Here is a 14193-nt window from a genome sequence, read left to right as displayed (position 1 = left end):
TAAGGAATGCCTTCTGCGCCTATATTAATGAGTCAATAAACTGACTCTGGGGGGCAAGGACTGAGGGCACAACCTTGTATGTTCAAATGGCTGCTTTAGGTCATTCAAAAATATTCAGTTTTGACTAAATATTGAATTAAACACTTTAATTTGAAACTTCGTCATTTTAACCTAATTGGAACAAAATTTATTTCAAAAACTTGCTTTAATCAAAAACATCCAGGTATGGATTCGTGTTTCAGAAAAATCTTTCCATCAAACTGCTCTAATGAGAAGATGCTAACTTGGTTCCGTTAATGTCTCAAATCATTGTTTTATTTCAAACATTAGGGCGTTTTTGGCCTGTAATTTTTAAAATCTGCGGCCTTTATCCTAACTATTTTATCTAAGAAAAGTAAAAGCGTTTTCCAATTTTTTGGTCTGTTATGATGATTAATTAGAACTCAGATGTCGTATAATAAAGGTCACTGTAATTTTATTGCAGCAGAAAACTAGTTTATTGCAGCAGAAAGAAGTTTATTGAATCACTAATATAAATTTAAGAAGAATTCCTCCTATATTAGCGATCAATAAAGGTTTTAGTGGCAAAGACTGAGGACCAATTTTTAAATGTTCTAATTGCTGCTTTAGTTCAATTAATTTTATTAACTTTTGACAATCATCTTAAACTAAACATTTTTCAATCTGAAACATTGTCATTTTAACTTCAATGAAACAAGATTTGTTTAAAAAAATTGCTTTAGTCAATAACATCAAAATATGATTTTAGCGTTACAGAAATAAACTGAAATAATTGGTTTTTCTAATAGTACTAATTTTCAGCAAATTGTATTTTATTTGGCTATATATGCTTAACTATCATCACTCTATTGTATCTACCAAAGAATCACAACCCCTATAAATAAAATCAGTAAAGAAGCACTAGGGCTTTCTATGCTAAATTTCAAAATTGCTGCATTCTTAAAAATCATCTGAGGGTCGACGAACTCTCACGGACTCTCCCGTGGAATTCTTATTAATAATGATAATAATAATAAATCTAATTGGTCGAAGTAGAAAATTCAATAAACCTAACCTTTAAAACAATTGCCCACTTTCTAACCCTTTCTTAACAATTGCAATTGTTAAGTAGATTGTATGCTAGATGTTTTTTTAATTCTAAGGCGGATAGAGAGTTTCACTAATTCCATGGAAAGCTGACTGATGATAACTACTTTCTTTTTTTTGGAAAATATTAGGCCTCGATTTGCAAAATTTTTATTTTTGGAGTAAGCGGGCATTTCTCATGATCGAGGCACCGAATGATAAAAAATTTTCAAGAGAATCGATTTTAACATGCCAAACTTGTGCAGAAAAAACATAGCCAACCGAAGATTGAAAAAGACTAATGAACGCAAGGAAACTGAAAAAAAATGGACTTGATTTTTAAAAAAACCTATAACTTTTGAATTTCAAAGAAAAAACTAGATGGCTTTAAAACTCTTTGATTTTGTAGAACAATTTATCCCGGACAATTTTTGCGTTAGAATTGACCCAATTTGAAAAAACTGGATCAATAGTCAAAATTTTTGTTTCGCTGGGAAATCTGATAATTAATTTCCTTTTTCGAAATTAGAAGTCGATCACGTTTTTCGTTGACCATACACTTTTTCTTTTCTATAGTGCAGTTTGCCTTCCTTTTAACAATAGAAATGCACTGAACTTGAAAAAAAACCACAAATATAACCGCGAAAAATCAAAATTGAGCGTGAACAAAATTTAAGACTTTTTCCTAAAAAAATTCAGCAAGACTTATAAAAGAGCACTCACTAAGTTCATTGACTTCAAAAAGTTTTCAGTATTAATTATAATGGCCTAGATTTATTTGATTTTTTGAAACTGTAGCAATTTCCCCGAGATTTTTGAATGCACAATTCTGGTTGGCTCAAAAAATATCTTAAATTTTTTTTCCAAACTTCGGTCCTTCCATCAAGAGGGACGCCACCTTAGAGAATCAGTATCTTTTCATTACATTTCAAAACAGAAAATAATTTTGTTTGAGCTCAAAACAAAATCTTCGGACCGATCATTCATTTTTTTGATATCACTATTTTAGTCAAAAGAAAGAGACTAAGAAACTAAAAAGTTAATCACATTTTCCTTTGACTGCATTATTTATAAAGTCATGAAACTTTTATATGCAATAAATGAAAAATTCTAAAAGAAATTGAGGATATTAAGAAAATTGAGGAAATCAAAAAAAGAAAACATAAAAATACAGCAAGTAAATTTTTGTAGAAAAGCATATTGATTGGAAAACTATCTACAATTAAGCAGGAGGAAAGAGAAATTTTATCCATGAGTTACAGCTATTTTGAAAAGATTTCCTGAAAAGTATACATTTGCCTTTATTAGGCACCAATTGATGAAAACCCACAGTTTGCTTTTTCTCATTTCGGCACAAAATTTTATCTAATAATTTGAAATTGATGTTTTTTTTTACTGAAAATGGGTTTTTTGAACAATTGAATTTCGTTCTGATTGAATGTCGAGAAATTACTAACTTATAAAACTCAACAAGGTTTTGCTAGAAATGTTGAAAGAATAATATAAATAACAAACTGAATCTTCGAAAGCAATATCAATATTTATAATGAATCTTCCATGAATAAACATCAGTTGCTGAGGCTATAAATTTTTTGCAATGGATGAAGGCGCATTTTCTTGTTTATATTAGAAAATGTACAGAACTAACAAGACGAAGTTAAGATTAGATTTTAAATAGGTATACGACTGGTCGTATCAGCCCGACTTTTCTTAACACCCTTCAACGTATCTGGATTACCAATTGGTTTGATAAATATAGTAGAAAAAGTTTTAAACTTTTTGAAAAGATTCCTTTACAATCGATTTTTAAAGTAAAATTTTTAATGTAAAGTGATAAAAAAAATTTAAAAAATAAATGTTTTAATTAGAAGAAATTGCTTGAAATTTGGAAATAATAACCAAAATAATTAACCCAATTTGCCAAATTTGCAATCTTTAAACCCATAATTTTACGGAAAATGATAGCATGTGAAATATCTATTTAAATTTGAGATCAAGGCCTTAATACTTTTAGTACTAGGGAGAAATCACGTCAAAATTGGAAGTTGCCCGTGCACATTTTTGTTGTATAAGAAATGCGGGAAATTTATGCTTTGGTTGTTTCTTATTCAGTCAAATGTTGGAAATAATCAAACAAATTATACCCTGTTGAAGGTATCAATTAACTGAGTTCAAATACCTTTATTTTATCTTAGATTGTTTTCGCTATGCTTTGGTCTAAATTATGCAAACTGTGCAAACTTTAATTATTATGCTGAAAGAGTTACGCTGATTGTTTATGCAAGACGAGTTGATTTGAACAACAAAATTGTTCCAAATCGAGTAGGCACAAGCTAAATCGTCGTTCTCATTTTGTACCACTCAAGTTTTTACACTTGGCGTTTGATATTGTGCAAAAAATTGTTCGATACCACTTAAACTGCAGTCGGGACAATGGTGAATCATATTAATTTATTATGAAAGATAAGAAGTTTTTCCTATAATTATTTAAAAGAGTTTGCATGCATCCAAAACAGCAAACAAAATGCGCGCTTCAAATTTTTCAAAGCAGCAGAAACAAAAGAAAATCATCTGAAAAATTCTTGCAGCTAAATTGCAAGACACTATCTCAAAGGTGTTAAAGCTCGGATGTAAAAACGCAAAAAATTTGGAATAAACATCTTTCCAACTCTGAAGGTTTGAGAAAATTTTCCGTTTTGTCAAAATTTTTTATCAAAAACATCTCAGCTATCTATGAAAACCACTCCAACGATTCAAATAAAATGTTTCCATGGTTGAATTCTTATTAATAAAATTCCCTGTTTCAGCGAAATTTCATTAATATTTGCATCTACATGTATCACGCATAAGTCGTTGAACTTAACATATCTGTTTTACCAATCTTTTTTAGTTTATCAAGGAGAAAAAAAAGCAAGCTTTTTCAATTTTTAGACGGATATCAAATAATCATAGGTGCATCCATTTCTTTTGCGATGTTTTGAAACCATCATGTTTTGCCATATTTGCTAGTTTAATGATTTTCTCGCTGAATTATAAAGCTACAGTTCCGGATTTCAACGTTGATTCAGGTGGCATTCCTTTCAATGGAGAACCGAATGATGGAAAATTAGTTTCAGTCAATAAAATTGGTTTTTGAAAAGTTTCAAGAGATCTCAAATTAAGCAAAATGAAAGGGCCACAAAATTAAAAGTGATCTTTTGGAAAACAAGCCTATAACCAAAATATTTTAAGACGCATTATAAAAAAACTTGAAGGATTGAGATTTTAGAAAAAAATTGAAAAAGGAATCAATATCTTCACGAATTGTATTACTAAATTTAGCTGTACTAATAAAACTCATTTTCAGCAACTTTCGACTATGATTTTGAGAATAAGATTTTTTGCGAACATGAATGTCCAAAGATTCCGATTGGTTGAAGCGTTTTCGTCAATCAGTCCCTCCATAATAAAAAAGTCCAGTGTATTCGTATTTATTTTTAGGTTACAAATACATGCAATTTGTCTAAAAACGGCTAATCATACAAATCCATAACCTCATACAAAATAACCTTTTACCGAAATGCACCTCGAGTTTACCAAAAACTTTAAATATATCTGCATGCCAAATAAGGTCAGATAATCCAGTTCAATAATTTTGGGACTAGAATTTTTTTAGCAAAATTTTTTTGACGCATAACAAAGCAATCAGAAGATGGGAAAAATGATATTGAAGCCAATGGAACGATAAAAAATGATTTTTCAAAAAAAAACCCATTTTTTTTAATTCTAATGAATTGAAACCAGATCACCTTAAAGCTCTTTTACTTTCAATTTTCCAACTTTTTTTATGAAACTGGCCAATTTTGAGAAAATGTCTACAATTAACTGGTCCAATGGTAAATTTTTTATTGTCAGGGAAATCGTAGCAAAACTAGAAACCCCCTTTGAAAAGTCAATCAAAATTTAAAGTTAAAAAATCGATCGTGTTTTTTTTGCTCCTCGTGTGCCTTATATTTTGAAAAGCGTAACTTTTTCTTTCTATCAGCAGTTAAATTGAGTTGAATAGAAAAATAGAAAGTGAAAAGGCGAAAAACCATGTTTTTGCGAGAGAACATTTTAAATGTTTTTTCCTGAAAAAAAAAAGATTGAAAAAACCAGCTTGACTAGCAAGTTTGGATGACTAGCGTTTTTGATAACCAGATTGAACACTTTTTCAATTGTAGTTGTTAAGCAGCAAGTCACTGTTTTTGGAGGTCTATTTACTTACATTTAACAATAAAATTCCCAAATCTCGAAATGGGAAGTAATCAAATGAACATGCCCGAAACTGATTAGTTGAAACTAAATTTGTAGCAAAACCTAGTTTTAATAAAACGTCCAGTTAGTAATTTATGAATTGTAAGGTAATTTTGACAGTGAAAAAACGAACCTTTAATGATTTGTTACAACTTACCGCTCACTGACGAGGACACGTCCCTCGGGGTGAATGCGAATGAGTGAGTTGACGGAGCCTCCCGCGTGCACGGAGGTGTGGACTGCACTCAGGAAGTAAGTATCCGGCTTCCATATCTTGTCGGAGATTTCTGATCCGAACTGGATATAAGGGTAAGTGGCGTTCTGGTATGACAGTCGAGGGTCCAGCCACATTTGACGGAAGAAAAAGTCCATCGTGAACTCCTGGAATTATCCAAGCCATATTAGTATAGCAGTTTAATTAAGACAACCATAGTTGAAATTAGATCAACATGATCAAGCGAGCTCTACTTCAACCTTAAAATATCGAGCTCCGGCTTAGGACTCCCTGCTGATTCACTAAAAAGAATTCGCAGATACTGCGCAAGTAACACAGATTGTTTCGACCGCTCCTATTTATCAATAAAATTCAAAAAATTACAAAACTCACATTATTTTTCATTTAAAAGTATCTTTTGTCAATTATTGTTTCTAATTTTAAAATTAAAATGACCCGCAGACACTTAGGAGCCATTGATATCTTTGATTACTCCTCGATTTGTGAAATAGAATAAGCGCTCATATTTACACTACAAGAAGAGACGGTTTTCATCAAAAAATTTCAATTATTTTCTCAACTTTTGTTTCACATTGAAATATTAAATTTAAATTACCCGCAGATGAAAAAAAAATCATTTCAAGATTTTAATAACTCATCGTTGCTAAAATAGAAAAAATTAATCTAAGGAGAGTCTTGTTTTCTACAACTTTTTTTTTCAATTACTTTTCTTTTTTTTTCACATTGAAGTATAAAATTAAAATGATCCGCAGATAATAAGTTGCTGTGATTAAAGATAAAAAATAAAGTATATCGTATGAAAAAAGAAAATTAAAATCATCAGTTTTTCTTAATATTTTTTGTTCATTTCCTGTTTTTATTTGTTTCAGTAAAAGGTACTGAAATAGTTGAACTATGCAACTATGCAAGACCGAGTGACTATAATAGCTTAAGTAACGTTAAAAAGTTTAACTTTGGAGGTCACCCACTCCAGAGTTCTATGAATAATGGTAGATTTATAGTCATATTAACGGTATCTTTCAAAATCCTAAATATTTGCTTAATTTGAAAAAAAAAAACAATTTTATCTTAATTTTTCAGCAATAACCAATAATTTAATATGAAATGCTTTTTGAATCGATTACAAGCTGTTTTACAGTTGTTTTAGATTTTGTCTTTGATTTGCCATTTTCAAATAACTTGCCGTAAACCGAAAATTTGTATAAAAAATTTAAAACTGGAAGCTTTCAAAACACCGGTTGAAATTTTTAAAAGGAAATTCGGTTTAGGTAGAACAATTTTATGATACGTTTTTTAAGTTTCTTTAGCCTTCCCCCAATTGCGTCTCTTTTCATTTATGACCAACTTACGTACTTTTCACCATTTGATCAAAATCCTAAACTTTTCGTCAATTTTTTTAAAAAGTGCACAAACGTGTCATTTTTTGACTATCTTTAACTTCGAAATTTTTTTTTGGAATCGTTGTGAAACTCCGCAATCAGTCTAACTGTGAGTCAGTGGAAAACGCAAATGCGTGTGTGTGTGTCTGCGGGGTAGGGTGGATCTATGTGTTGCGAGGGAATGATTAAAATCGCCGGGGAGGGGTAAATTTGATGGCGATGGTAAGTTTGGAAGAGAGTAAAGTTTGGGGGAGTAGGAGGGGAGTGTTGATGAAGCAATCGGTTTAAATGTAGTGTTGTAGGGTTTGTGGCGATTGTATCTAAAAAATTAATTTTATAGACATGATAACCCCTTCAACTAGAAACTAAATAAAAATATGAAAAAAATTATAATGGCTTTCAAATCCACTTCATATTCAAGAAGTGTAATTATAATCCCTTGTTATAAAAAAAACTTGTTAGCTATGTTATCCATTATAATTGACTATTTCTCACCAAATCCAGTATGGGCGGCCAGTAATCAATGACCAAACTTTGTCTAATTTAGTCTGAATTTTGATTTTTTAGCCAAAAACAATCAGACCACTAACACCAAAATCGTTTTTTTTTAGATTTTGTTTCTGTAATATTGTTTGCGACCAGCAGGGCTTTCCATAATACTAAGTTTAATATCTTTCCATGAGGTGCCTAACTATCTTATGCCATAGTACTTTTTTACTCTTTTAATTAGTATATTTTTACCCCTGTTCAGAACTAATTTTAGAGGTCTTTTACACCAGAGTTTTCAAGGAAAACGATAATTGTCATTTTAGCAATATTCTTCAAAATGATAAATTTTTGCTTATAATCAATTAGAAATGAAATATTTTTCACATTTTTCTACAGCAAATTTTCATAATTTTAACGGAGACATTTTTGACTCAGTTACAATCAACTATACTGCATTAGAAAAACTTTTTCAGGTTTAGTTTTTTTGTTTGTCGTTTTCAGATAATTTGCCGTAAATTAGAAACATGACCAATTGAAAAAACTTTGAAACTGAAAGTTTTCCCAAACACTTGTTGCTTTTAAAAGAAAAAAATTGCTTTGGATAAAAAGTTTTATTTTACTTTTTGTTTCTTTCTATCGTAAGTTTTCTCTTTTTGGTTACTTTTTTCTTATATTTGTAAATTGTTTTTTGATCTTTCTTAACTTTCCACCAATTGCATATACTTCCATATATGACCCACTTTCCCGCCCGAATGTACTAGCTTAGTGATATTATCAAAAATGACAAAACTTCTATTAAGTGCGCAAACGTGTCATTTTTTACCTGTTTTTATTGTGGGGAAAATTTTTGCGGAATGAATGTGAAACACCGCAATCAATCTGAGTGTGATTTAGTGGGAAGGTCAAAAGTGCGTGTGCAGGGTAGGGTGGATCTATGCGTTAATGGGGAATGGTTAAAATTTCCGTGGAGGGGTAAGTTTGATGGCAATGGAAGAGACGAAAAAATAAAGGAGGGGTAGGGGGAGTTGATGATGGGATATGTTTTAACATAGTGTTGTAAGTGTTGTGGGGGTTAGATTTGCAAAACGAAGTTTATATACATACTTAGTAGGTGTAGAAGTCAAATAGCCCGAGAGTAAATTAGAAACTGTATCAAATGTAGCAACTGTTTTGCAACATTTTCATTTAGGTTATAATCCACTGGAATCCCTTTTAGGGATTTATTTGAATAATAAACTTCAAAAAATTATGAAAAAAAATTTTAAATGGTTTAAAATCCTTATCAAATACAAGAATTGTAGTTATAATCCCTTGTTATAAAAACATGTTAACTGTCGTCTTTAGGATTTCCACACACGGTCTTGCGAAGCTATCCCTTTTACCGTGCTAAAGCAGGGGGCACTAAGGCTCGGTATTAACGACAATCCCGAAAGGGTTATGTCAGTGGTGAGTTGTCCTCTACTGTATTCTATTGCTCCCCCTTGGTCAGTGATGCTCTTGCTCGCTATATCTCGCTTGAAGTCGCGTACAACGAATAACGAATTCCTTTTTTGCAACTGAATTCAATATATATAAGTTCGAATACAAAGGGCCTACTAGTTCGGCCAGAGCATAATTCATTAATATACAACAGAATGGTTTGCGATCTGTACACGCTTAACAATTTCTTCTGCGTATTCGGTCAGTACATGCGTCGACTAAGCTCTCTGACTTTTGCTAGCTTCTACTCTAACTAATATTCCACAAGGCACTTCGACTTGTGTTCTTACTTCACTCGCTGTGAAACAATTAACTGATGAGTTCAGATAGCGACCACAACTGGGACCTACTGAATCTTACGTTCGTTAACTCGTTCTCTCTTCAAAGTCCGCTCTCGAACCTCCACTTCTTATCTCTATTTTCGCTCCGTTTTTGTTAAAGCCACGCCATTCCCTATCAGTCCCAACATTCACGTAACTAGCTGCCACTCAAGACTTATCAGCTGAATCAACCATCATTAGGTCAGCTTTAATTAAACATCGGGGTGGCACTTAGTTAATCAGGACATGCTGAGCAAACATTGGGTTCAACTACAAAATCAGCTCCCAATCGTATTTGACAAATGACCCCTTGCATGATTTTATTTTAGTTCTTCCTAATTTTTTCCCTTTCCTATGAATTGGGTAGTTCTCACGCAACCGGGAATTTAACCCCCGTGATACTCAAAAAGTTTCCATTTTTGGTCATTTTTTGTTTTATTCCCCTAAGTCCAAGGGCTGGGTAATTCCCTTCCCCGTGTCCGTTTTGATCCGAAAAAACACCACAAGAATTCATTTAATATGCTAGGGCTGTTCATAAAATCTTCATCCCGAAATTCCCATTTCCCCCCATAGATGTTCCCACTTTTTGTCCGGGGGCTGTATTTTTACTTGTTTGTCGTTCTTATCGAAAGTCCAAGTGGAGTGGGTTAAGCTGACCCCAATGTTTGCTAATTACAGAAAATCACTTTCGCTCGGGTACAAAGGTCAAAACTAAAATTCTCGATTTAGGGGCCTCCCGTAACCTCCCCGGGTGGGTAGGTATCCCTTACGGGTCCTTACGATGCTAATTTACCGCTTTTCAGGGGGTTCCGGGGTCTTGGGGTCACAAATGCCAAATGACCTCTGAGGGGTCATCCGAGATCAAATGAGATCAAACGCGTCCAAACGTCTTATTTTCGATGGGAGATCATTCCCACAAAGTTTCATTCATATCGGACCATCCGTTCCCATGTTTTCGAAAAATTCGGGTCAATTAACACTTTTTCCCTAAAATTGCTATTTTCACCCCATAGGAAGTTTCGGAGAGGATTGGGTCACAAGGGGTCCCCCTACTGGTTTGAGCCCGCCTTCACATTGGTGCATTAAAATCACAAGTCAATTATCGCTATCAGGTGTTAATAGTCTAATTCAATTTTCAAGTGCTAATAGCTTCTGATGTAGCCGCCGGATTGGGTCCAAACATTAATACCTTATAGGTCTTCTCCCAACCTATCATCCCCCCAAGTTTCAACCTCCTAGCATAATCAGGGGTCGAGAAATAACGAAAATAGGTTCTGTTTACATAGGGCGTAAAACCGCAAGTAATAACCGGATGCGTTCAAAATCCCGCTGGTGAACTTCTCTCGCCTAGGGCTACAACATATTGCAATATGAAGTCATTCTGACCATTAGTTACCGGTTTACAAAAAGTGCTAATTGCTTTTTCGGAAATCATTATCACTCGCCCCCCAGGGGTCCCAGGGGTCTGGAAATTTGCATACCCGGCTTAAATCATCTTTATTAGTCACCCACCAATTTTCAAAAGGATCAGACTAATGGTTCCCAATCTTGGGGGGGGGGGGGTTTCCAGAATTTCAATTTTCTTAATCCCAGCCAGAGTTAGGGGAAATGTCCGGGTAAAAGTGCATTTTTCTTCGATTTTATTTCTACTACTTTATTTAGCTTTAAGTCCACTTTTCAATCTTTCTACTTTGTTTACCCTTAGCTAACAGCCATCCGATTAAGCTATTTAGACCTCATAACGAGAAATGAAATACCTAAACTTAAACCAAGGTAACGATACCCAAGCAGAAAATACGCTAAGTCAAAAATTTGCTAGAATTACCAGTTCTACGCTCAGGCTACTATAGCATGTAATACAGTAGAATCACCAATTCTACATTAACCATGTTTTCCATCATAATTGATTGTTTCTCACAAAACTCCAGGGTAGACAGCCGGTAATTAACCTTTGCCTATTTTGGTTTGAAAACCAAAAATATTCAGATCACTGAAACAAAAATGTTCTGAATGGGATTTTCTGGTATTTTCTGGAATCTGTATTGGAACCAGTATGGCTTTTCATAATTCCATATTTGCTATTTCCTTGAGGTGCCTACTTATCGTAGTACGTCAAAACACCTTCTTACTGTTTTAAATAGTACATTTTAACCCTTTTTAGACTTGATTTTGAAGGTCAACCGCACCAGTGTTTTATAAATAATAATATATTATATTGTCATTTTAGCACTATCCTTTAAATTCCAAAATATTTGTTCATAATCAATTATAAATGAAATTTTTCATAATGTTTCACCAAATCTTCATAATATAAATGAAATACTTTTTGAATCAATTACAATCAATTATAATGACTTATAACAGTTTTTTAGAACTGTTCTTTTATTTTTGATTTTGTGAACAATTTGCCGTAATGGAAAGTAGATCATTTTAAATAACTTTTAAATTGAAAACTTTTGAAAACAATTTTTGAAAACTTTGAAAACTTGTTTTGGATAGAAAAATTGTTATCTCACTTTCTGTTTCTTGCAAAACAGGGCAAAAGTGTGCTTGCGGGGTAGGTTGGTTCTATGTGTTGCGAGGGGATGATTGAGTTTCCCTGGAAAGGGGTAATTTTGATGGCGATGATAACCTTGGAAGAATGGAATTTTTTTCTTTGGGGGGATTTGCTGAATGGATTGGTAAAAATGCGGTGATGTGGGGTTGTGGCGGCTGTATTTGTTTTTAAAAAAAGTTATACAGAAGTATTAGTAGATTTAGAACCGAATAGCCCGTGAGTACAGTAGAAAACGTAAGAAATGTTGCATTTGTTTTTGCAACAAATTAATTTAGATTATGATCCATTAGAATCCATTATCATGGATACAGTTGGATAATGAACCAAACTTAATTTTGAAAAATTATATAATGGTTTAAAGTCAACATCATTTTCAAGAAGTGTAATAATATGCCCTTTTTATAAAACCAATTTTGACTAAGTTCTCCATTATAATTGATTATATTCACGAAATTCCAGTGCAGGCAGCCTGTAATCAAATTTTGATTAATTTAGTCTGAAAATCAACACTATTCAGACCACTAACACCGAAACCACTTTTTCGATTTTTTTTCCGGAATCTGAATTGCGACCAGGAGGGCTTTTCTATGATACACGCCTGCTATTTTTTCTCGAGGTGCCTACTTATCCTGCGACATAGTACTCTATATAAAATTGGATGTCTTAAAATAGTACCAAAGGGTAAACTTTTGGGTCGTCAGTGAGTCGAATCCCTGTGAGAGGGCATGGGGCGTTCAAGGCCGCCTAAATCCGCTACTGGTTTTAATCACATTAAAATGTGATGTTAATTTTTCGTAACACTTTCGTAATAATTCAGGTTCATACTGGCTCTTTTCCAGTTCATCTTTTCAACTGATTTGCAATTGTATTTACTGAACCCTATTTAGAATGACTTTTGATGTTCTTGATTGCAATAAAACGTGTCACAACATTTTTTACATGAAATTTGTCGTATGATCAATTTTTCAAAACATAGCCAATCGAAGATTGGAAAAGAGTAATGAACGCGAGTAAGCATAAAAAAACACTGACTTTCTTGCCAAAATCTCAGTTCTCGAACTTCAAAGAAAAAGTATAAGCCCTTTAAGCTCATTGAATTTCTAGAACAATTTATGATTGGCGCTTTTTTGATAACATGAACCCAACTTGAACCCAACATGAAAACTGTATCAATAGGTAAAAGTTTTTATTCCGCTAGTAAATCTTAAAAATAAAGTCCACTTTCAGAACTAGAAATCGTTCACCTTTCAGAGTGCAGTATTTACCATGTCTTCGTGGGAGACAGGTCCAATTCCGTCGATGACGATTGAAGTGTACACCACCACCGGTTCCCCTCCGAAGTTGGGTCTCAGCAGTTTGTTGTACTCTGACGACGCCCCTCCCCCTCCTCCAGCCCCCTCCCCCTCCCCTTTGCTCCCCCATTGTCCTTCGTCCTCCCCACTCACTCGCAAAATCAACTCCGACGCTATCTGTCTGCAAACAAAAAATACACATATTGCTCCAATTTATGCGACTGAACGACTCGACGCTACATTTCTGTCGACTGGAACTTATGTTTTGACTGACTCAGTTTTGCGTTTCCACCGATTCGATTTATAGTTTAGCGGACTCGACTTTACGTTTAGATTGACCCGTCTTTGTTTTCGACGGTAAGACAGTCTCGACATTGAATTTTTCGGTTGAGCCATGACAGTTGTCGCCCCACTCAAGAGATATATCGCAAACCGCGAAAGAGGTACTCTTGACTTCAGTAATTGTTTACGCTAAATGTCGTTGCAAGGCTAATATATTTTGGGCCCGATCCATCATGAATTTTAGATTTATAAAGAAGGCACAGACTTTAGGAGAAAGTGAGAAATATTTATGTTGATGGAGTTTTTATTCAAAATTTTGAAGGACTACAAACAATAAGTTCAATTACGAATTCAATTATCTTGAGTATAAAATTAAATTAAACTTTCGCGGTTTTTTTGCGAGTTTAATTAACTGGAGTATAAAATCAAATTAATTTTTGTGGTATTTTTGCGAAGTCAAGAGGGTTGAAATAATGACATGCTTGAATTATTCGACCCCTAAGTTAATCCAAACTGAATCAAGCTCATTTTTTCAACCATTCATTTCATGACTAACCACAGATATTATCAATTAGCATTTAAAAGCAGCTGAGATAGTAGTTTTTTTGGTTCAAGGAGAAAAGAGGTGTTGAATGTTATTTTTTGTGTGAAGGATTTTTTCTATTTTATGATTGCCAGACAGTTTGAAAATGGTTAATAACAGTCACAGCTTTCGAGACTTCGCTGAACACAAGCAGTTAACAGACTCAATAGTGAAGGTTGCTCATCAGAAATGAGGAAAAATTTTCAAACAAATTCA

The 14193-nt window shown here is 33.5% G+C and overlaps 1 protein-coding gene across 1 annotated transcript in view; it reads right to left on the bottom strand.

The window, feature by feature from the left end:
* LOC134846300 (gamma-aminobutyric acid receptor subunit beta-3-like) overlaps nt 1-13197 on the bottom strand; it is a 159622-nt gene extending 146425 nt beyond the window's left edge. The window contains exons 1-2 of the mRNA XM_063863595.1: nt 13086-13197; nt 5519-5742 (exon numbers count right to left, since the gene is read on the bottom strand). Of these exons, the coding sequence (XP_063719665.1) occupies nt 5519-5742; nt 13086-13088 (227 nt within the window). The 5' untranslated portion in view covers nt 13089-13197. The remainder of the gene's footprint in view (nt 1-5518; nt 5743-13085) is intronic.
* Between the last annotated feature and the right edge of the window lie 996 nt (nt 13198-14193).

This window comes from Symsagittifera roscoffensis, chromosome 5, assembly GCF_963678635.1.
Source record: "Symsagittifera roscoffensis chromosome 5, txSymRosc1.1, whole genome shotgun sequence".
In the NCBI taxonomy this organism is placed as follows: Eukaryota; Metazoa; Xenacoelomorpha; order Acoela; family Convolutidae; genus Symsagittifera; species Symsagittifera roscoffensis.
The sequence above is the reverse complement of the archived record's forward strand: the minus strand, read 5'-3'. Positions and strand labels throughout refer to the sequence as shown.